Raw genomic sequence first — 22,664 nt, 5'->3', positions numbered from 1 at the left:
CTAAGATCCTGCCCCCGATATCCTGCATGTGTCGCTTCCCCGCTCAGGTCCTCGGAGTTCACCTTCTTCTTCCTGGTGCATGTAAGTGCATTGTCTGTGTATAATGCGCTGTGCAGGGAGTCACTAAGATCGTGCCCGATATCCTGCATGTGTCGCTTCCCCGCTCAGGTCCCCGGAGTTCACCTTCTTCTTCCCGATGCATGTAAGTGCATTGTCCGTGTATAATGCGCTGTGCGGGGAGTCACTAAGATCGTGCACCTGATATCCTGCATGTGTCGCTTCCCCGCTCAGGTCCCTGGAGTTCACCCTCTTCTTCCTGGTGCATGTAAGAGCATTGGATGCGACACAATTTTAATCTTAAATTCCGTGCTCAGTTCGAATCAGTTGGATCGTCCGACGGCACGCCCTCTGATTTCCGTCTTATAAAAGTCAGCGTAGCTGCGCCAAAATCCGATCGCATGCGACACAATCCCCAGTTAAATACCGGGCGCAAAACCCGAAAATGTTGGAAAATCCCACGAAAGTGCGATCCGCTGACCCTTTGTAAATAAGCCCCATTGAATAACATTCTGTCGGACAATCCAGGATCTCCCATTCCCCCAACCCCAAATTTTACATTTTCCAAGGGACTATAGACACAGATATTAAAGAGTAAAAAGAAAGAGAATAGAGATGAGCGAACACTAAAATGCTCGGGTACTCGTTATTCGAGACGAACTTTTCCCGATGCTCGAGTGCTCGTCTCGAATAACGAACCCCATTGAAGTCAATGGGAGACTCGAGCATTTTTCAAGGGGACCAAGGCTCTGCACAGGGAAGCTTGGCCAAACACCTGGGAACCTCAGAAAAGGATGGAAACACCACGGAAATGGACAGGAAACAGCAGGGGCAGCATGCATGGATGCCTCTGAGGCTGCTTAATCGCACCATTATGCCAAAATTATGGGCAACAGCATGGCCATGACAGAGTGACAGAATGAAGCTAGATAGCATCTAAAACATCCAATAATTGACCCTGACACTATAGGGGACGGCATGCAGAGGCAGAGGCAGCGGCAGCAGGCTAGAGAGTGGCATGGCGACATACCCTAATTGGACTCAGGCTTCAAACCAATGGGTGTCAGAGAGGAACCAAAGGAGGTGAGCAAGAAGCGCTCAAATAATATCGGTACATGATAAAAGTTTGCCAGTATATTTTGTGGATTACACAGCAGGGTGGCGACAAAGTTAACATGGAAGCCATGAAAACAACCCAAAATTCTGCCTGACACAGCTCGTTTGATAAGGGGACCATGTATACTTACAGTTCATGCCAGTCGCTGCACTGGCTGCCAGTCTCCTTTCGAATACAGTTTAAAATAATAATAACCCTCATCCATAAAGCTCTGTATAATGCTGCACCCCCCTACCTCTCCTCTCTTATCTCAGTCTATCGCCCAACCCGTGCTCTTAGATCCGCCAGTGATCTTAGATTAACCTCTACCCTAGTGCGGACCTCCCACTCGCGTCTCCAAGACTTCTCTAGAGCTGCACCAATTCTATGGAATGCTCTGCTCCGGACTATCAGACTAATACCTAACCTCCAAAGTTTCAAACGTGCTCTTAAAACCCATTTCTTTAGGCAAGCCTATAACACTCATTAACTGCATGAAGTTTTAACTCTTCTACTAACCCGTCCTGTGTCGTCCTCCCATCTGTTATCCAGCAACCAACAGGCACCAGACTTCTCTGCAGTCCCATTCACCCTGGACCTGGTATATAAGATGACGGCTGAGTGGTTCAAGCGACAGCAATTCCATTTATTATATTTTTTTCTATTCCCTAAGAAGAATGGCTTGACCATTAAATATTCTTTTACCTCGTGTTACCCCATCATCTTCATAAACCGTAAGCTCTGGCGAGCAGGGACCTCACTCCTGTTGTTCCATACAAATGTTGTGCTCTGTTACATTACATTTGTATTTGTTTCCTATGATTTGTAAAGCGCTACGGAATATGATGGCGCTATATAAATAAAGATTATTATTATTATTATTATGGAGGCAGTGAACTAGTAGTAGATTAAAGGTGCTGCAACTATGTTAGTTGGATCTTGGCATGGAGCTGGCGCTCCGCTGCCAGGCGAGCTTTTGCCAATCCAAGCCCCTGTCTCTAGGCTACTCCCCAAACAGCACTTCTAAGAACCTTTTGTATAAGATCAAGTGTAGTAGCGTTCTTATAAGTTTAGGATATGGCGGGTGAGGGGAATGTAAACAGATGCGCAAGAAGCGCTGAAATAATATCCCTAAATGGTAAAAGTTTGCAAGTATATTTTGTGGATTACACAGCAGGGTGGCGACAAAGTTAACAACTTTGATGTGGAATGCCCTGTAATAGCTCTTGGGCGGTGTGCCTTTTATCGCCTAGGCTCAGCAGTTTCAGCACCGCCTGCTGTCGCTTAGCGACGGCACTGCTGCTGTGCCTAGAGCTACCGACTGATGGCGCCATGCCCACGGATGGTAATTCGGAGGAGGAGGAGGTGGAGGAGGGGTGGGAGGAGGTATAGTAGGCCTTTGAGACCTGGACCGAGGTAGGCCCCGCAATTCTCTGCGTCGGCAGTATATGACCAGCCCCAGGGTCAGACTCGGTCCCAGCCTGCACCAAGTTAAGTGTAGTAGCGTTCTTATAAGTTTGGGATATGGCGGGTGAGGGGAATGTAAACAGATGCGCAAGAAGCGCTGAAATAATATCCCTAAATGGTAAAAGTTTGCCAGTATATTTTGTGGATAACACAGCAGGGTGGCGACAAAGTTAACAACTTTGATGTGGAATCCATGAAAACAACCCAAATTTCTGCCTGACACACCTCGTTTGATAAAGGGACGATGTATGGAGGCAGCTATATGGACGACTTTTGGAGGTAGCAATGGAGACAACGTGTGGAGGCTGCTATGGAGACAATTTAATTTGGATAGTGCCTGTATGTGGCAGTCCAAAACATTTTTCAAACCAGAGGAGCAGGTAGGTGGCCCTGCAGTAAAATGGAATAGATTGAGTGCCTGTATGTGGCAGTCCCAAACATTTTTCAAACCAGAGGAGCAGGTAGGTGGCCCTGCAGTAAAATGGAATAGATTGAGTGCCTGTATGTGGCAGTCCCAAAAATGTTTCAAACCAGAGGAGCAGGTAGGTGGCCCTGCAGTAAAATGGAATAGATTGAGTGCCTGTATGTGGCAGTCCCAAACATTTTTCAAACCAGAGGAGCAGGTAGGTGGCCCTCCAGTAAAATGGAATAGATTGAGTGCCTGTATGTGGCAGTCCCAAAAATGTTTCAAACCAGAGGAGCAGGTAGGTGGCCCTGCAGTAAAATGGAATAGATTGAGTGCCTGTATGTGGCAGTCCCAAAAATGTTTCAAACCAGAGGAGCAGGTAGGTGGCCCTGCAGTAAAATGGAATAGATTGAGTGCCTGTATGTGGCAGTCCCAAAAATTTTTCAAACCAGAGGAGCAGGTAGGTGGCCCTCCAGTAAAATGGAATAGATTGAGTGCCTGTATGTGGCAGTCCCAAAAATGTTTCAAACCAGAGGAGCAGGTAGGTGGCCCTGCAGTAAAATGGAATAGATTGAGTGCCTGTATGTGGCAGTCCCAAAAATGTTTCAAACCAGAGGAGCAGGTAGGTGGCCCTCCAGTAAAATGGAATAGATTGAGTGCCTGTATGTGGCAGTCCCAAAAATGTTTCAAACCAGAGGAGCAGGTAGGTGGCCCTGCAGTAAAATGGAATAGATTGAGTGCCTGTATGTGGCAGTCCCAAAAATGTTTCAAACCAGAGGAGCAGGTAGGTGGCCCTCCAGTAAAATGGAATAGATTGAGTGCCTGTATGTGGCAGTCCCAAAAATGTTTCAAACCAGAGGAGCAGGTAGGTGGCCCTCCAGTAAAATGGAATAGATTGAGTGCCTGTATGTGGCAGTCCCAAAAATGTTTCAAACCAGAGGAGCAGGTAGGTGGCCCTCCAGTAAAATGGAATAGATTGAGTGCCTGTATGTGGCAGTCCCAAAAATGTTTCAAACCAGAGGAGCAGGTAGGTGGCCCTGCAGTAAAATGGAATAGATTGAGTGCCTGTATGTGGCACTCACAAAAATTGTTTAAAACAGAGGACCGGGTAGGTGGCCCTCCAGAAAAATTAAATGCATGAAGTACTATAGCAAGAGCCAGTGGGCCCTGTCAAAAAATAGCCATTTTCCTCTGCTTTACTGTACAAAGAGGAGGAGAAGGAGGAAAATGAGGAGGAGGAGGAGTGGATCAATTATTCAGGTTGAGCTTCCTTCACCTGGTGGAGATTGGAAATTCTGAGAAATCCAGCCTTTATTCATTTTAATAAGCGTCAGCCTGTCAGCGCTGTCAGTCGACAGGCGTGTACGCTTATCGGTGATGATGCCACCAGCTGCACTGAAAACCCGCTCGGACAAGACGCTAGCGGCAGGGCAGGCAAGAACCTCCAAGGCGTACAGCGCCAGTTCGTGCCACATGTCCAGCTTTGAAACCCAGTAGTTGTAGGGAGCTGTGTGATCATTTAGGACGATGGTATGGTCAGCTACGTACTCCCTCACCATCTTTCTGTAAAGATCAGCCCTACTCTGCCGAGACTGGGGACAGGTGACAGTGTCTTGCTGGGGTGACATAAAGCTGGCAAAAGCCTTGTAAAGCGTACCCTTGCCAGTGCTGGACAAGCTGCCTGCTCGCCTACTCTCCCTCGCTACTTGTCCCGCAGAACTACGCACTCTGCCGCTAGCGCTGTCAGAAGGGAAATACTGTTTCAGCTTGTGCACCAGGGCCTGCTGGTATTCATGCATTCTCACACTCCTTTCCTCTGCAGGGATGAGAGTGGAAAGATTTTGCTTGTACCGTGGGTCCAGGAGAGTGAACACCCAGTAATCGGTGCTGGAATAAATTCTTTGAACGCGAGGGTCACGGGATAGGCAGCCTAGCATGAAATCTGCCATATGCGCCAGAGTACCAACGCGTAAGAATTCACTCCCCTCACTGGCCTGACTGTCCATTTCCTCCTCCTCCAACTCCTCCAACTCCTCTTCTTCTGCCCATACACGCTGAACAGTAAAGGACTCAACAATGGTCCCCTCTTGTGTCTCGCCAACATTCTCCTCCTCTTCCTCCTCATCCTCCTCCACCTCCTCCGATATGCGCTGAGAAACAGACCTGAGGGTGCTTTGGCTATCAACAAGGGAATATTCTTCCCCTGTCTCTTGTGACGAGCGCAAAGCTTCCGACTTCATGCTGACCAGAGAGTTTTTCAACAGGCCAAGCAGCGGGATGGTGAGGCTGATGATGGCGGCATCGCCACTGACCATCTGTGTTGACTCCTCAAAGTTACTCAGCACCTGACAGATATCAGACATCCACGTCCACTCCTCATTGTAGACTTGAGGAAGCTGACTGACCTGACTACCAGTTCTGGTGGAAGTTGACATCTGGCAGTCTACAATCGCTCTGCGCTGCTGGTAAACTCTGGATAACATGGTCAGTGTTGAATTCCACCTCGTGGGCACGTCGCACAACAGTCGGTGAGCGGGCAGTTGGAGGCGGCGCTGCGCTGCCCTGAGAGTGGCAGCATCTGGGCTGGACTTCCTGAAATGCGCACAGATGCGGCGCACCTTCGTGAGCAAATCAGACAGATTGGGGTATGTCTTGAGGAAACGCTGAACTATCAGATTTAACACATGGGCCAGGCATGGCACATGTGTCAGTCTGCCGAGTTGCAGAGCCGCCACCAGGTTACGGCCGTTGTCACACACAACCATTCCCGGCTTGAGGTTCAGTGGTGCCAGCCACAGATCAGTCTGCGCCGTGATGCCCTGTAATAGCTCTTGGGCGGTGTGCCTTTTGTCGCCTAGGCTCAGCAGTTTGAGCACCGCCTGCTGTCGCTTAGCGACGGCACTGCTGCTGTGCCTAGAGCTACCGACTGATGGCGCCGTGCCCACGGATGGTAGTTCGGAGGAGGAGGTGGAGGAGGGGTGGGAGGAGGAGGAGGCATAGTAGGCCTGAAACACCTGGACCGAGGTAGGCCCCGCAATCCTCGGCGTCGGCAGTATATGAGCAGCCCCAGGGTCAGACTCGGTCCCAGCCTCCACCAAGTTAACCCAATGTGCCGTCAGAGATATATAGTGGCCCTGCCCGGCAGCACTCGTCCACGTGTCCGTGGTCAGGTGGACCTTGTCAGAAACGGCGTTGGTCAGGGCACGGATTATGTTGTCTGACACGTGCTGGTGCAGGGCTGGGACGGCACATCGGGAAAAGTAGTGGCGGCTGGGGACCGAATACCGAGGGGCGGCCGCCGCCATGAGGCTGCGAAAGGCCTCGGTCTCTACTAGCCTATAGGGCAGCATCTCCAGGCTTAGCAATCTGGAAATGTGCACATTAAGGGCTTGGGCGTGCGGGTGGGTTGCACTATATTTGCGTTTCCGCTCCAGCGTCTGGGGTATGGAGAGCTGAACGCTGGTGGATGCTGTGGAGGATCGTGGAGGCGACGATGGGGTTTTTGTGGCAGGGTCCTGGGCAGGGGGCTGACTAGCAGCTGACACAGGGGAAGGAGCAGTGGTGTGCACGGCCGGAGGTGAACGGGCTTGTTGCCACTGAGTGGGGTGTTTAGCATTCATATGCCTGCGCATACTGGTGGTAGTTAAGCTAGTAGTGGTGGAACCCCTGCTGAGCCTGGTTTGGCAAATGTTGCACACCACAGTCCGTCGGTCATCCGGTGTTTCCTTAAAGAACCTCCAGACTTCTGAAGATCTAGCCCTCGCCGCAAGAGCCCTCGCCACGGGAGCTTCACTAGTTGACACATTTGGCGCTGATGCACCAGCTCTGGCCCTGCCTCTCCGTCTGGCCCCACCACTGCCTCTTCCAACCTGTTCTGGTCGAGGACTCTCCTCCGTCTCAGAAGCACTGTGTTCACCCGGCCTCTCAACCCAGCTTGGGTCTGTCACCTCATCATCCTCCGATCCCTCAGTCTGCTCCCCCCTCGGACTTCCTGCCCTGACAACAACTTCCCCACTGTCTGACAACCGTGTCTCCTCATCGTCGGACACCTCTTTACACACTTCCACTACGTCAAGAAGGTCATCATCACCCACATACTGTGACTGGTGGAAAACCTGGGCATCGGAAAATTGCTCAGCAGCAACCGGACAAGTGGTTTGTGACTGTGGGAAGGGTCCAGAAAACAGTTCCTCAGAGTATGCCGGTTCAAATGCCAAATTTTCCTGGGAGGGGGCAGACTGGGGGGGAGGAGGCTGAGGTGCAGGAGCTGGAGGAGTGGCGATTTCGGTGACATGGGTGGACTGCGTGGAAGACTGACTGGCGGTGGACAAATTGCTCGAAGCATTGTCAGCAATCCACGACATCACCTGTTCGCACTGTTCTGGCCTCAACAGTGCTCTACCACGAGTCCCAGTAACTTCAGACATGAACCTAGGGAGTGTAGCTCTGCGGCGTTCCCCTGCTCCCTCATCAGCGGGTGGTGTCTCACCCCGCCCAGGACCACGGCCTCTGACCCCTGCAGTAGTTGGACGCCCACGTCCCCGCCCTCGTCCTCTACCCCTAGCCCTCGGGTTAAACATTTTTAAAATGAGAGTTATAACTTTATTTTTTTTTTAACTTTTTTTTGTTTTTTTTTGTGTTTTTTGTTTTTTTTTGAGTTTTTAAAACCAAACAATGCTATCCTATTGCTATGGCTATTTTCTAGCCAAGTATCAAAGCACACTACTATGCCAGATGAGATGACACTGAGTTAGTGCCTAATTGAAATCCAACCCCTACTAAATTTTCCCACTTCGGTCTTTGCTATGGATATGTGCGTCACTAAGCGCAGAACACAGCGGTCGCAAGTCTCACTACAAATTGCTCAGAATTGGCTAGTACATGCACTGCAGAAAGTACAGCCACCAGCAGATCAACCAGAAATCAAATATATAGAACGCTACTGTATGCGTAAGTAAGCTCTTTGTATTCTCCTATGGCTATTTTCTAGCCAAGTATCAAAGCACACTACTATGCCAGATGAGATGACACTGAGTTAGTGCCTAATTGAAATCCAACCCCTACTAAATTTTCCCACTTCGGTCTTTGCTATGGATATGTGCGTCACTAAGCGCAGAACACAGCGGTCGCAAGTCTCACTACAAATTGCTCAGAATTGGCTAGTACATGCACTGCAGAAAGTACAGCCACCAGCAGATCAACCAGAAATCAAATATATAGAACGCTACTGTATGCGTAAGTAAGCTCTTTGTATTCTCCTATGGCTATTTTCTAGCCAAGTATCAAAGCACACTACTATGCCAGATGAGATGACACTGAGTTAGTGCCTAATTGAAATCCAACCCCTACTAAATTTTCCCACTTCGGTCTTTGCTATGGATATGTGCGTCACTAAGCGCAGAACACAGCGGTCGCAAGTCTCACTACAAATTGCTCAGAATTGGCTAGTACATGCACTGCAGAAAGTACAGCCACCAGCAGATCAACCAGAAATCAAATATATAGAACGCTACTGTATGCGTAAGTAAGCTCTTTGTATTCTCCTATGGCTATTTTCTAGCCAAGTATCAAAGCACACTACTATGCCAGATGAGATGACACTGAGTTAGTGCCTAATTGAAATCCAACCCCTACTAAATTTTCCCACTTCGGTCTTTGCTATGGATATGTGCGTCACTAAGCGCAGAACACAGCGGTCGCAAGTCTCACTACAAATTGCTCAGAATTGGCTAGTACATGCACTGCAGAAAGTACAGCCACCAGCAGATCAACCAGAAATCAAATATATAGAACGCTACTGTATGCGTAAGTAAGCTCTTTGTATTCTCCTATGGCTATTTTCTAGCCAAGTATCAAAGCACACTACTATGCCAGATGAGATGACACTGAGTTAGTGCCTAATTGAAATCCAACCCCTACTAAATTTTCCCACTTCGGTCTTTGCTATGGATATGTGCGTCACTAAGCGCAGAACACAGCGGTCGCAAGTCTCACTACAAATTGCTCAGAATTGGCTAGTACATGCACTGCAGAAAGTACAGCCACCAGCAGATCAACCAGAAATCAAATATATAGAACGCTACTGTATGCGTAAGTAAGCTCTTTGTATTCTCCTATGGCTATTTTCTAGCCAAGTATCAAAGCACACTACTATGCCAGATGAGATGACACTGAGTTAGTGCCTAATTGAAATCCAACCCCTACTAAATTTTCCCACTTCGGTCTTTGCTATGGATATGTGTGCCACTAAGAGCTAAACACAACGGTAGCAAGTCCCCCTGCTAATTCCTCACAAAATGGTACTAGATGCAAATTAAAATAAAAAAAGTAGAACGTTATTGTAGCCCTAAGAAGGGCTGTTTGGTTCTTTGAGAATCACTCCTGCCTAACAGTAAGCTAATAGAACACCCTAACGCTTTCCCTGACCAGCAGCAGCTCTCTCCCTAGCGGCATCCAGACACAGAATGATCCGAGCAGCGCGGGCAGCGGCTAGTCTATCCCAGGGTCACCTGATCTGGCCAGCCAACCACTGCTATCGACGTGTAAGGGTACCACGTCATGCTGGGTGGAGTGCAGAGTCTCCTGGCTTGTGATTGGCTCTGTTTCTGGCCGCCAAAAAGCAAAACGGCGGGAGCTGCCATTTTCTCGAGCGGGCGAAGTATTCGTCCGAGCAACGAGCAGTTTCGAGTACCCTAATGCTCGACCGAGCATCAAGCTCGGACGAGCATGTTCGCTCATCTCTAAAAGAGAATGAAAGGAAAGAAGAGAACTTTGAGTGTGGATGGTGTGAATCAGTCTGGTCTGAAGACAGATGTAGCAGGTTGAGGATAGAACAAACTACAAAGAGTTACGGTAGTCAGTAGGTTGTTGGGACGCCTTCCATGGTAGTTGCTGAGTTTTGTGGAATTTCTATTATGGGCCAATGATTAGTCAAGTTTTCCATGTACATTAAATTTTTTTTTACCTTCGATGTCTCAGTTTTCCTCCCCAACGCAACAGATATTCAGGGCCAGTTTGAGGTCAGAGTGCGGAAGAAGCAATGTTAATGTATCAATTACTGAACTCGCCGACTTCCATATGGTACGGGGTGTGCCATAATAGTAGTGACTGCGGTGATAGCCATGAGTGTTCTTCGATGAATTTATTATTATTATTTATAGGGCACCATCAATTCCCTGGTGCTGTACAATCAGAAAGGGGTTCACATACATTACATTAAGACAAGAACAAATACAAGTACAAAACTACAGAGATCAAGAGACAAACGGAAGGAGGACCCTACCCATGAGTGTTCACAATCTATATGGGAGGTTAGATGGAGGCATAGTTAGATAGTTAGCTGGGAGACCACAGAGAAGAATGATGCAGTAATCCAAGCAGGAGGTGATGAGGGCACGGGCTAGCCATTTTGTAGACTCTGGGTTGAGGAAGGGTCGGAAGCAATAAATGTTCTTGAGATGGAGACGACACCCTTGTTGTAAGGGCCTGAATGTGAGGCTTAAAGGATTGGGGTCATACGTAGGAAAATCTGTATAAAAATTGAGAATTGTCTTATTTTACATAATCCATATTTACATTTTTTCCAAAATTGCCCAGTCTTGTACGTGGCATCATTTTTGTGTGAAAAGTTTGAAAATTTTAATTGCAGATATTATTGTTTTTTGATTTCAAACATAAAATTGTTTTGTTAATTTTCCTCTTTGCTCGACGTATCCGGCAATGTGTAGCATGAGATGAGCATGTATGAAATATTTGTGGAGATGAGCATGTATGAAATATTTGTGGAGATGACCATGTATGAAATATTTGTGGAGATGACCATGTATGAGATATTTCTGGTGAATTGGATTGAGCAACGTAAAACAGTTTCAGATAAATTGCAATCAGTAACAGTTATCTTCGGCTTTTGTGTTTCCAAGAAATACAGAGATCATGAAAAAGACAGAAAAAAATTGGCCCAAATTTTGCTCCAGGATATTTTAAATCTAAGAAGAGAACATATGATAGGATTTTGGCTTAGTCTTTATAACCTACGAAGGGAACATGGACTTCCGAGCTTACATTCTGTACTTGACGAGTTCTATCAAAAAGGTAAAATTCTGTGTAAAAGCCTAAAAATTATTACAATTCTTAGTTTTCTCCACTTAGTATTTGCTGTGGTTTACATCTTATTTCAGCCAATGCCTGTAGCATTCTGCATTATGTGTATTTTCATGACGTTATAGTGACTAGTGATTCACAATCTGTGTTTATATTTATAATGTAGCAGGGGTGGACCCCCCAGTGATGGCAAACCTATGGCACGGGTGCCAGAGGTGGCACTCGGAGCCCTTTCTGTGGGCACTCAGGCCATCGCCCCCAGGAAAGAGTTCACCAAACAGGACCGAATCCACCAAATCTTCCTACAGTCCCAGGCAACTTAAGCGATGCTACTCTCAGCGCTCTTTTAAAGCGAAACTTCATTGCCGTTTGGAACTGCGGAAAAATTGAAAAGGTGTTGACAGAACTGCATTATCTTTGGAGGTCCTCCTGCTGGACCCGCCATTCTTCCTGTACAGAGAGACCCTGGAGAGAAGCTACAATGATAGTCTCAAATTGCCCTCCTTTTTCAACTGTATTGGTGGCCTCAGGGGGTTGATACGACTAGAAGATGTGGAAGAACATGGAGCAATAAGTTTCTGCTTAAAATGCCATGTTGGCACTTTACAGTAAATAAGTGGATTTTTGTTGTAGTCTGGGCACTCTGTCTCTAAAAAGTTCGCCGTCACTGCCCTATACGACAAAACTGATTGGTTCTTGGGGTGTTACCTTGTTTAAACCCTTTAACTACCTCTTTGTTGCAGGGTACCACCAGGTTGCTACCTTAGTAATAATGTCGGAGTGGTTTGATTAGTAATGTTTTTGTGCTATGGGATCAGGTTATTTTTTTTACTGTTGCTGACATTATTTGCATAATACAATACAAATCACAATATTTCTTTGCGATAAGGTGGGTCCTTAGAGGAAGAAATCCTACTGGATGAATATGGTCACACGCTTCCTCCAAAGTTGAAAGGTATGTAACCAGCAATAATTGGGGAACTTTACGTTAACTTGAAAAACAATGTATAGTCAACCAAAGTGGGCAGAGGCAAGTAAGTCATAGGCCAATGTGGTTCAAATATACCAGTGGTTCATGTTGCTGGTACAAAGCGACCTTGGCAGAGGTGTAGGAAATAGTAATTATGTAGTAGTTAGAGGTTTTAAGCTCAGTAAACTCCATTTGTTAATCACGACAGAGAGTCAATGTAAGAGGTGGCTCTAGTGGTGGAATCCAATACTACTAGTTATTATATGGTTCCTGCAAGTCTTCCCAGATCCTGCACCCATCCAATATGAAGGTGGCCATTTTTTTGTCATTTATACATTGCGCATCTCACAATTTTTGGAGGTGGGAGACGGGGCAGGAAATGGGGCAATCAAGTTTTTCTCTAATGATGATGATTATTTTACCATAAAACTGCCAAAGGTTTTAGCTGACATCTAGAGAAATCCATGGAAGAGTAAGGCATATCTAAGCAAGTGCTAAAAATAAAAATTTTTGGAAAGAAAGTGAAGAAATAAAGGAGGCATGTTATCTATTGTCGATTGAAGGGAGCAGGGTCACTGATATTGAATATTGTTTCCTTATATTCCTACCATAGACATCCAGAACCTCCACAAAAAGTGTTTACAAGAAAGAACTGCTAAACTCGTGGAACATAAACCTCCAAGATGTAACCAGGAAGAGGAAAGTTTTCCAATCTGCACACGTTATGTGACCCTCATCATTGTCTCCACTGATCACTTCAGGAAACAATATGAGAATGAGCTCATAGAGACCGGGGTAAAACATGAGGAATATTTAAAGGAAACCCAAAATGAATTGCAACGGGTTTTCCTCAACAAGATTTTCCGCTGGTGCCACCGGTCCAGACTTGTGCCACAAATGGTGATGGTGGTCGGAGTGCCCGGGGTAGGGAAGACCACGCTGATGCAGAAGATTGTCTATGACTGGGTGAAGGGGGATCTCTATCAAAGATTCTCTTTTGTCTTCTTCTTCAAATTCCGAAAACTCAACAAACTGGATAAGGTTAGTCTGGAGACCCTGATCCTTCATCATTACCCATATCTGTGGCAGCAGCTCGGGAACATCTTCCAGGATCCAGAGAAACTTCTCTTTATATTTGATGGATTAGATGAAAGCAATCAGACAATGGATTTCACATCCCGTCACTTGTGCTCCGACCCTAAACAGCCGGAACGTTGTGGTCACATTGTGGTCAGTTTGGTGAGAAAGTCTCTTCTTAATGGTTGTTCTGTTCTAATGACCAGTCGCCCGACCAGACTGGCATCAATGGATTGTAGGGATTTCCAGCGAATGGTAGAAATTACTGGATTCTTCACAGAAGAAAGAAAGATTTACTTTGACAATTTCTTCCGTGACCCTGAACTGGCAGAAAAGGCTTTTACCTATGTGAGGCAGAATGACACATTGTACACGTTCTGTTACCTCCCGTCCTACTGCTGGATCATCTGTACAGTATTATCCAGGAGCTTCCAGACAACAAGTAGTGACCAGCAGGTCTCATTATTACCCAAAACTGTGACCCAGCTCTTTGCTATATTTGTCGCCAACATCCTGTCCAATCACAGCCTGGAGAAAAGTGGCGCCCAGAAGCTCCTGCAGTCCATCGGATGGATGGCAGAACATGGGGTCATGAATCACAGGGTTATATTTGATGGTCGGGATCTGGAATCTTTCCATGTGGACAATAAGTCAAAGCTCTTATCAAGTTTTCTTATGGAATCGGAGGAACCTGTGTCCTATTCCTTCTTACATCTCACTGTCCAGGAATTCTTCTCTGCCTTTGTGCATTATGCCGATTATTCTCCTGAGAAGCTACAGGAATCACTAGAAAGAGCCCTATCCTATTGTGATGGACGAGGTGAGATGTTCCTCCGCTTCCTGTGTGGTCTATCAGATGCCACCACCAGGTCACTACTAACCGGATACCTGGCCACACAAGCAGCTCAGGCCTCCAGAGACGTCATCACTTGGCTGAAAAATTTTATTCCTGAAGAACAAATACAGGCACACAGTGAAGACCACAAACGGCATCTTCTCAGGACATTTTTCTATCTTTTCGAAGCCCGTAATGCGGATCTAGTGCAGGAATCATTAAAATCATACACATGTATTGACCTTTCTACAGTTCGGATGTCGGCTCTCGATTGTGCAGTGTTAGCATTTATTTTGGACACCTGCAAAACCATTGAAGAACTCAATCTGACTGGCTGTTTTCTACAGACTGAAGGTTTAGAAAGACTCTCTCCAGGATTGCATACTGTGAAATATCTCAGGTTAAATTATTTATTTTACATGTATTTTTTTGTGGTATGTGTTGCAAATGTTTCATTCATTTTGTTAGATTTTGTTCGGTATTCATGCACAGGAAAGTATTATCAATTGAAAATTTTAATGTTTTTAAAAATGTTTTGGCATGGAAAGGCCTAAAAGTCAAACAAAGGAGTCTCGTAAGCTTGTAGGCCTTCGTAAGCTCTTGGTTACATGATAATGTATCCATTCCATGCAATTGGTTAACCATGAGGAGTGGAATTATAAAACTTTTTGAGGAAACCTTGTTTCGTAAATCTCAAATGTTGGTATTGATTTTCCCTTTTTCTCTTCAGCTTGAGAGCAAATAATTTGACGAACCATTCTTGTATATCATTGGCTTCTGTAATAAGGACCAACCCATTCCTGAGGAAACTTCACCTTTCTTATAACCGTCTGTCTGGTCCTCACCTCAGTGACTTGATGGGAGCTCTGTCCAGTCCAACTTGTGAGATAGAGGAATTACGGTGAGCGTTGTTCATCCAACATTAGCTGGTTTAGGATAATGGTCAAGGTCAGGGTCATCGTTCATTTAACAAAGCTGAAACAAAAAGTAAAATCCCTGTGTGAAAAACTAGGTACATCCCATCAATCAATAGTTTTTGGGGGAATGAAACCATCATCTCCGTAAGACTTGAGATTGAGGCTTGTGACATTCATTTATGATCCATTTTCTTAAAGTCCTTCCACATCTTTTGCATTGGGTTGAAACAGTGACTGGGTCATTGACACAGCTTGATATTTCCCTTTTTCGGCCATTTTTTTCCAAATTCGTTGTGGTTCTCAAGAAAAATCCCCTCGATAGGCAGTTAACGTTGTGCATATATGGTGTGTTTGGTTTACACCAGACATGGCACTTTTCAATATGTCTCAAAATCTTCACCTTGGCCTCCTCTCTCCACAGGACATTGTTCCCAAAGTGTTATGGTTTGTTGAGATGCAACCTTGCAAAATTAATCTATGCTGCCATGTCCTCTATCATCCTCTATACTTTCTCATGGCGACCCTTCCACCTACACCATATGTGCTTAGTTTCTATTATTGTACTTTCATGAACTTGAACATGTGACAAGCCAACTGAGGCCCGGATAGTCTGAGAGATAGCACGAGCATTGCACATATATATACTTCTATCCCTAGATGATACAAAACTAAGACTGTTTACCAAAATTGGGTAGTCCTCATCATCTATTATTATTGTATGTTAAGTTAATCCGCATCTCATAATATTTTACTTGCAGTTTGGCTGATAATGATTTAACAGACACGTGCTGCATCCAGCTGGCATCTGGAATGACCAACCCATCCCTCAAGATACTTGACTTATCTCGTAACCGTCTTTCCGGTCCTCACCTCGAAGACCTGATGAAAGCTCTGTCCAGTCCAGGCTGCAGGATAGAGGAATTATAGTGAGTACAACATTCAGGCTCCAGTAGGATTAATGGCTTGTTTTATATTTTGCATTTATTATGAGGACTTATTTCCATTTGAAGCTTTGCAAATTCAAACATTTCATGAATGTTGATTATATTTGTAGTTTTACTAAAAAAAAACATGAAGCCGATGCCTATTGGTCCATGGTGGGGAAATATTTCCTCCTGGATTTCAAATATGGCAGTCAGAATAAATCCTTGGATAACTGTCCATCTCAAGTATCCGGTTCTAATAACGTGATATTCCTACTTTCAAAAAGTTATCCAGAAGCTGACTGGAGTTGATCAATGTGTTGACCATCGAAACAAACTTTGATAGTGACATCCATAGCCTTATTATTCTTACAGTTAAGAATTCTATTTTTCCTCTTGGTCATTCCTGTAAGCCTAAGATTGAAAAGATCATTAGAAATATATCTGTATTGCCCAAAAGTATAATCAGATCATCCCGAGATGTATCTTTTCTCAAGTCTGATAACCTCTTCTTATACTCCCATAAACTTCATTCAGGGTCATTTATCTTAATTTTTTTTGGAGACTTTTTTTGGCTCATTGCAATTTCTGAGCCTTTTCTGGGACATTTTGAAATGTCCACTGGACATTTGTGTATCATCAGTAAGACGCATTTATCTTCTTTCCCAGATGTGCTAAATGTCGGTAATGACATTTATCATTTCAAATTGTCTAAAATTTGCTACATTTTTTGGTGCAAAAAACTCCAGACAAAAATAATACTTAAGGAAAACTTAAGTAAAAATGAAAAAAAAAAGACTTAAGACATTTTTGTGACATTTTTGAGACATTTGTAACAAATGTCCTAAAGAGATCTGATTGAAAAAAACATATAACACAAGGAAAAAGTGAGATTGATAAATAGATTAATAAAGTAACAGATGGAAAAATGACAAAAACTAGCCAAAACTAACAGAGATAAGATTAATTATCCGTATTGAGATTCATCTCCCTGCACCTGTCCTAGTTCAGTGGTGTCCTTCTCATACCCAGGTGCTGCACACAATGGTCCATGTGTACTCAAATACTCCATGTTAGTGTAATTACTACTATGGCAGCCACAGCAACTTCTATAGGCTCAAGATTTACTGTTTAGCAATACCCCAAATCTTCTTCCATTCTAGGTTTATCAAGTAATCTACTATTAAATACCGAAATATACATTTTGTTTTGGATTCCACAAGTCCCTTATGATCACAAATCCTGAGGATGCACCAAACCTCTCATCAAGCTCGGCATAAATCAGTAGTCCAGGGTGTTCACTAAGGAGCAATTATATTTCCGACCATTATATGACTTGTATTCTGCATGTATAGTTTTCCTCTCTGTATATCTCAAAGTAGTTGTTTCAGCACCGGTGGCTGGAGAGTAGCTGACATTTATGATCAGATTCTTAAGTTTCTTTAGATTTCATATTGAATTTCTTAATATTGCAGTTTGGATAAGGTTGGACTACCAGACACATCCTGCATCCAGCTGGCATCTGGAATAAGGAATAACCCCTTCCTGAAGAGACTTGACTTGTCTAATAACTTTCTATCTGGTCATCACCTCAAAGACTTGATGGAGGCTCTGACAAGTTCAACCTGCAAGATAGAGGAATTACAGTAAGTATAAGAGATGTGTACAGGAGAAGAAATTACAGTGAGTATAAGAGATGTGTACAGGAAGAGACATTACAGTGAGTATAAGAGATGTGTACAGGAGAAGACATTACAGTGAGTATAAGAGATGTGTACAGGAGGAGACATTACAAGGAGTATAAGAAATGTGTACAGGAGGAGACGTTACAGTGAGTATAAGAGATGTGTACAGGAGGAGACATTACAGTGAGTATAAAAGATGTGTACAGGAGGAGACATTACTGTGAGTGTAAGAAATGTGTACAGGAGGAGACATTACTGTCAGTATAAGAGATGTGTACAGGAGGAGACAATACTGTGAGTGTAAGAAATGTGTACAGGAAGAGACATTACAGTGAGTATAAGAAATGTGTACAGGAGGAGACATTACTGTGAGTATAAGAGATGTGTGCAGGAGGAGACATTACAGTGAGTATAAGAGATGTGTACAGGAGGAGACATTACTGTGAGTGTAAGAAATGTGTACAGGAGGAGACATTACAGTGAGTATAAGAGATGTGTACAGGAGGAGACATTACAGTGAGTATAAGAGATATGTACAGGATGAGACATTACAGTGAATATATGAGATGTACAGGAGGAGACATTACAGTGAGTATAAGAGATGTGTACAGGAAGAGACATTACAGTGAGTATAAGAGATGTGTACAGGAGAAGACATTACAGTGAGTATAAGAGATGTGTACAGGAGAAGACATTACAGTGAGTATAAGAGATGTGTACAGGAGGAGACATTACAGTGAGTATACGAGATGTGGACAGGAGGAGACATTACAGTGAGTATAAGAGATGTGTACAGGAAGAGACATTACAGTGAGTATAAGAAATGTACAGGAGGAGACATTACATTGAGTATAAGAGATGTGTACAGGAGGAGATATTACAGTGAGTATAAGAGATGTGTACAGGAGGAGACATTACAGTGAGTATAAGAGATGTACAGGAGGAGATATTACAGTGAGTATAAGAGATGTGTACAGGAAGAGACATTATAGTGAGTATAATAAATGTACAGGAGGAGACATAACATTGAGTATAAGAAATGTGTACAGGAAGAGACATTACAGTGAGTATAAGAAATGTACAGGAGCAGACATTACTGTGAGTGTAAGAGATGTGTACAGGATGAGACATTACAGTGAGTATAAGAGATGTGTACAGGAGGAGATATTACAGTGAGTATAAGAGATGTGTACAGGAGGAGATATTACGGTGAGTGTAAGAGATGTACAGGAGGAGACATTACAGTGAGTATAAGAGATGTACAGGAGGAGATATTACAGTGAGTATAAGAGATGTGTACAGGAAGAGACATTATAGTGAGTATAAGAAATGTACAGGAGGAGACATTACATTGAGTATAAGAAATGTGTACAGGAAGAGACATTACAGTGAGTATAAGAAATGTACAGGAGCAGACATTACTGTGAGTGTAAGAGATGTGTACAGGAGGTGACATTACAGTGAGTGTTTGTGATGTGTAGAGGAGGAGATATTACAGGGACCAACAATTCATCCCGCAGCGCACAGGCCCTCAGACATCTCTGTAAATGTAAAAATAAGAAAGTTATCACCTAGAATGAGGGGAGTAAAAATCAGAAACGCAAAAATGAAAAAGGGCTGAGTCTTGGAAGGGTTGATTTATTTCTTGTAGGTAAATGGGTGATTTGTACTTTTAGGTTATTATGTCATCTTTTAGTTTCCCATTTTTTTTTAAAAAAAGGACTCTTTAGTTTGTCACTCTCCTCGTTATTTTCTGTTCTTTGTACAGGATACTTTTTTTTATTCATGCAGGCAATGATTTTTTCGTGGGCTCATTATTGTCCCTTACTATAAATAGATCTTGCATTGTCTTCCTTTCCGGTATACAGTATTACCATTTTCTTACCTTAGTACTTCCCAGTGCCCATTTGTTATGCAATTTTTACTTCAATAAAAAAAATTTCTTCTAAAAAAATTACCATTATTTATATTTTTTTAGGCCGTAGGGTGTTTGATGCACTATTGAGCAATACTACTTTATTGCAGTATATTGTCGTACTGGTGCAGCTTCTGTAGCTCCGCAGAAGTCAGGGTTTATTACAGATTTTGACCTCACACTGCTGTTCTCTTAATTCTCTACATTGAGCTGCATCTCTGCTGCCAATCCCCTTTTCTATGAATGATTACTGTCAAGGGCATAATGATTGGACATGCATCGGGCCGACAGGGTGCGTGTGGGGCCCATGGCTATCACTTTTTAATATAACCATATCTCTTCATGCAGACAGTTGTTATAATGAAATGTGGTAGCCGCACAAGGCTCGCGTCAGTACCCAGCATTCCGGGTCAAGTGCCGAGGTCCACATCTCCTGGCGCTGTGTCAGCGGCCTACATTCCCATAGGAGGCCCCTGCTAGTAGTACAGTAGAATAGTACTTAATGCGGCCAGAACCATACGCTCAAGTTCTACTACTAATGCTGGCGAGTGTGGCCGCAGTCAGGGACTTCCCCTTAAGGCATTGCACCCTGACCCAATAATGAAAGCACAGAAGTAAGAAGAGCATGCGGGAGCCACCAAAAGTAAGTCTCTACATTGTACTGCATCGGAGAAGGGAGAATGGATGTATATGTGAATTTTAATATAGGGCCCTGTCGTTATTGGCTACAGTTGAGGTCCTGTTATGCACCAATGTGGGGTCCCTTTAACAATTGGCTACTGTAGTGGCCCTGTGACTATTCACAGGGGGGTCTCTGTGACTATTGACTACAGTGGGGACACCATTATTATATTGTCTACTCCGGGGAAACTATTATTGGATTGGCAACTATGGGGGCAAGTTACCATTATCGTATTTGCTACTATAGTGGCACTGTTACCATTTTGGCTACTTGGGAGGCCACTGTTACTCTAATGGCTACTGTAGGGGTATTGTTACTATATTGGCTACTGTGCGGACACTGTAACAACACTGTAACGATGCAAAGATGAAGAATTCCAGGGTGGCGTTTCTTTAATTTATGCATCTATATCAGCTCTAAAATGGGCATTGTTATTTGGTGGAGGAAGAAAAAGGGGAAATAATAACTATATACCCCCCTTCCCCAAACAATGTAAATGCCATCTGTATTTCATTATTGTATACAATGCACAATGGAGTAATGGTTGTGGTCATGGCTAGGGGAAAGGGGAGCCCTGTCAGAAGTTTTGCCCGAACCCATTGGACTGTAGTTGCACCAATGGCTATTGTGGTAGTAAACCAACAGTGTTCTACATCTCAAGAAAGGAAGGGCTGTAGACCACCTCAATGCAGAGAGGGCACAGCAGTGTGAGGCCACGCATCCAATAGATTTGGAGGAGCTAGAGTTCTTGACTATTCTGTAAATCCAGACCTCACAGTCCTGCTGCTACTAACAAGATAAACAAAACGTCTGATTACACATGTCTCCAAGGTCAGTACCTAATGGTGGCTCTAATATTATAGGGTCACAGCTGCTGACAGGTTCCTTTAAGCTAGAGTATATAGTGGATCACAATGTCACCAGGTCTGTTATCTCTGTTCTTCTAGCATGCTGGGTAATGGATTGTCAGACGCAGAAGAAGAAGCCGTAAGAAATCTGAGGACCCTTAAATCCAATCTGAAGATATTAATCTGATGAAGAAGCCGCAGATTGATGGGAGGATTTCCATCTGTTTTGCACAAGAATGGACATGCACTTTCCATGCAGATGCAGCCACACGTGTCTATTTGTGGCTTAAAGGGGTTGTCCACAGGTTCAAAAAAATGGCTACTTTCTTCAGAAATCCGTTCCTCTCCGGACCATGAGTAGTGTGCGGAATTATAACTAAGCTCTATTAGTCTCTATACATCTGAGCTGCAATACCGGCACAGACCAGGGTCAGGTGTGGCGCTGTTTTTGGAAGAGCAGCCATGTATTTCAGCTTCCAGACAACACCAATTCTCTGCACAAAAGTTACAATGGAACAATGATATGTAAAAATGAAGTCATGGGATTGGCCACTCTTACTTCCAGTGTAGGGATTAGTGGGGATTACTGCTGATCAGAGTATGATGACATATTACAGGGATACACCATGGGGATATCTCCATAAGGAGTGCTCGACACTTAAGTGCAATGTATCTTTAGTATTTTTACTGCCACTACAGGATATATTTTTAAGTATACTCTACTGTGTTTTTCATAATTCTGTGTTTTTTTACATATTAAATATTATTTTTCAATGGAGAATGCGTCATTACTTGATTTACATTTTTAAAAAATTTTTAGGACTTGAAAACCAGAGGCTGTAAAGCTTTCATGCTGATACACTGTAATGCTTCTGTATTAGGGTGTACAAAGATGGCCGTTGTGGGAGGCTTATTATTCCCCTTATGCCATGACGACCCATCGCTGCCCTCTAGTTTATTTTCTGGGTATCACTTTCCGGTGGGTTTTGGTGAACCTCCTAGATGCTGCTGTCGCTATTGATACCTGTTTCATCAGGACGTGATAATCCCGTCCCTCCGATGGCTACACATTGCCCCATAAATTAATGTCAAATCCAAACTATGGCCTATAGTTGCCCACAATCTGTCCTCTGATCATATATCTTGATACATTCAACTAGAGATGAGTGGATTTTATATACAGCCCCTCATGGCTATTTTATATGCAGCCCCTCATGGTTATATTATTTACAGCCCCTCATGGTTATTATATATACAGCCCACGCATGGTTATTTTATATACAGCCCCCTCATGGTTATTATATATACAGCCTCCTCATGGTTATTATATATACAGCCTCCTCATGGTTGTTTCATATACAGCCCCCTCATGGTTATTTTATATACAGCCCCCTCACGGTTATTATATATACAGGCTCTCATGGTTATTATATGTACAGGCTCTCATGGTTATTATATATACAGCCCACTCATGGTTATTATATATACAGCCCCTCATGGTTACTATATGTACAGCCCCCTCATGGTTCTTTTATATACAGCCCCCTCATGGTTATTATATATACAGCCCCCTCATGGTTACTATATGTACAGCCCCCTCATGGTTCTTTTATATACAGCCCCTCATGGTTATTATATATACAGCCCCTCATGGTTGTTTCATATACAGCCCCCTCATGGTTATTT

The 22,664-nt window shown here is 44.0% G+C and overlaps 1 protein-coding gene across 3 annotated transcripts in view; it reads left to right on the top strand.

Moving 5' to 3' along the window:
• LOC140069271 (NACHT, LRR and PYD domains-containing protein 12-like) overlaps positions 1 to 21,714 on the top strand; it is a 28,593-nt gene extending 6,879 nt beyond the window's left edge. For all 3 annotated transcript variants that reach the window (XM_072114755.1, XM_072114758.1, XM_072114757.1), the window contains 7 exons: positions 10,946 to 11,117; positions 12,016 to 12,081; positions 12,710 to 14,408; positions 14,739 to 14,909; positions 15,684 to 15,851; positions 17,324 to 17,494; positions 21,078 to 21,714. In XM_072114755.1, coding sequence (XP_071970856.1) covers positions 10,946 to 11,117; positions 12,016 to 12,081; positions 12,710 to 14,408; positions 14,739 to 14,909; positions 15,684 to 15,851; positions 17,324 to 17,494; positions 21,078 to 21,165 — 2,535 coding nt within the window. In that variant the 3' untranslated portion in view covers positions 21,166 to 21,714. The remainder of the gene's footprint in view (positions 1 to 10,945; positions 11,118 to 12,015; positions 12,082 to 12,709; positions 14,409 to 14,738; positions 14,910 to 15,683; positions 15,852 to 17,323; positions 17,495 to 21,077) is intronic.
• The last annotated feature ends 950 nt before the right edge of the window (positions 21,715 to 22,664 follow it).

The sequence above is a fragment of the Engystomops pustulosus genome, chromosome 7, assembly GCF_040894005.1.
Source record: "Engystomops pustulosus chromosome 7, aEngPut4.maternal, whole genome shotgun sequence".
NCBI lineage: Eukaryota > Metazoa > Chordata > Amphibia > Anura > Leptodactylidae > Engystomops > Engystomops pustulosus.
The sequence above is the reverse complement of the archived record's forward strand: the minus strand, read 5'-3'. Positions and strand labels throughout refer to the sequence as shown.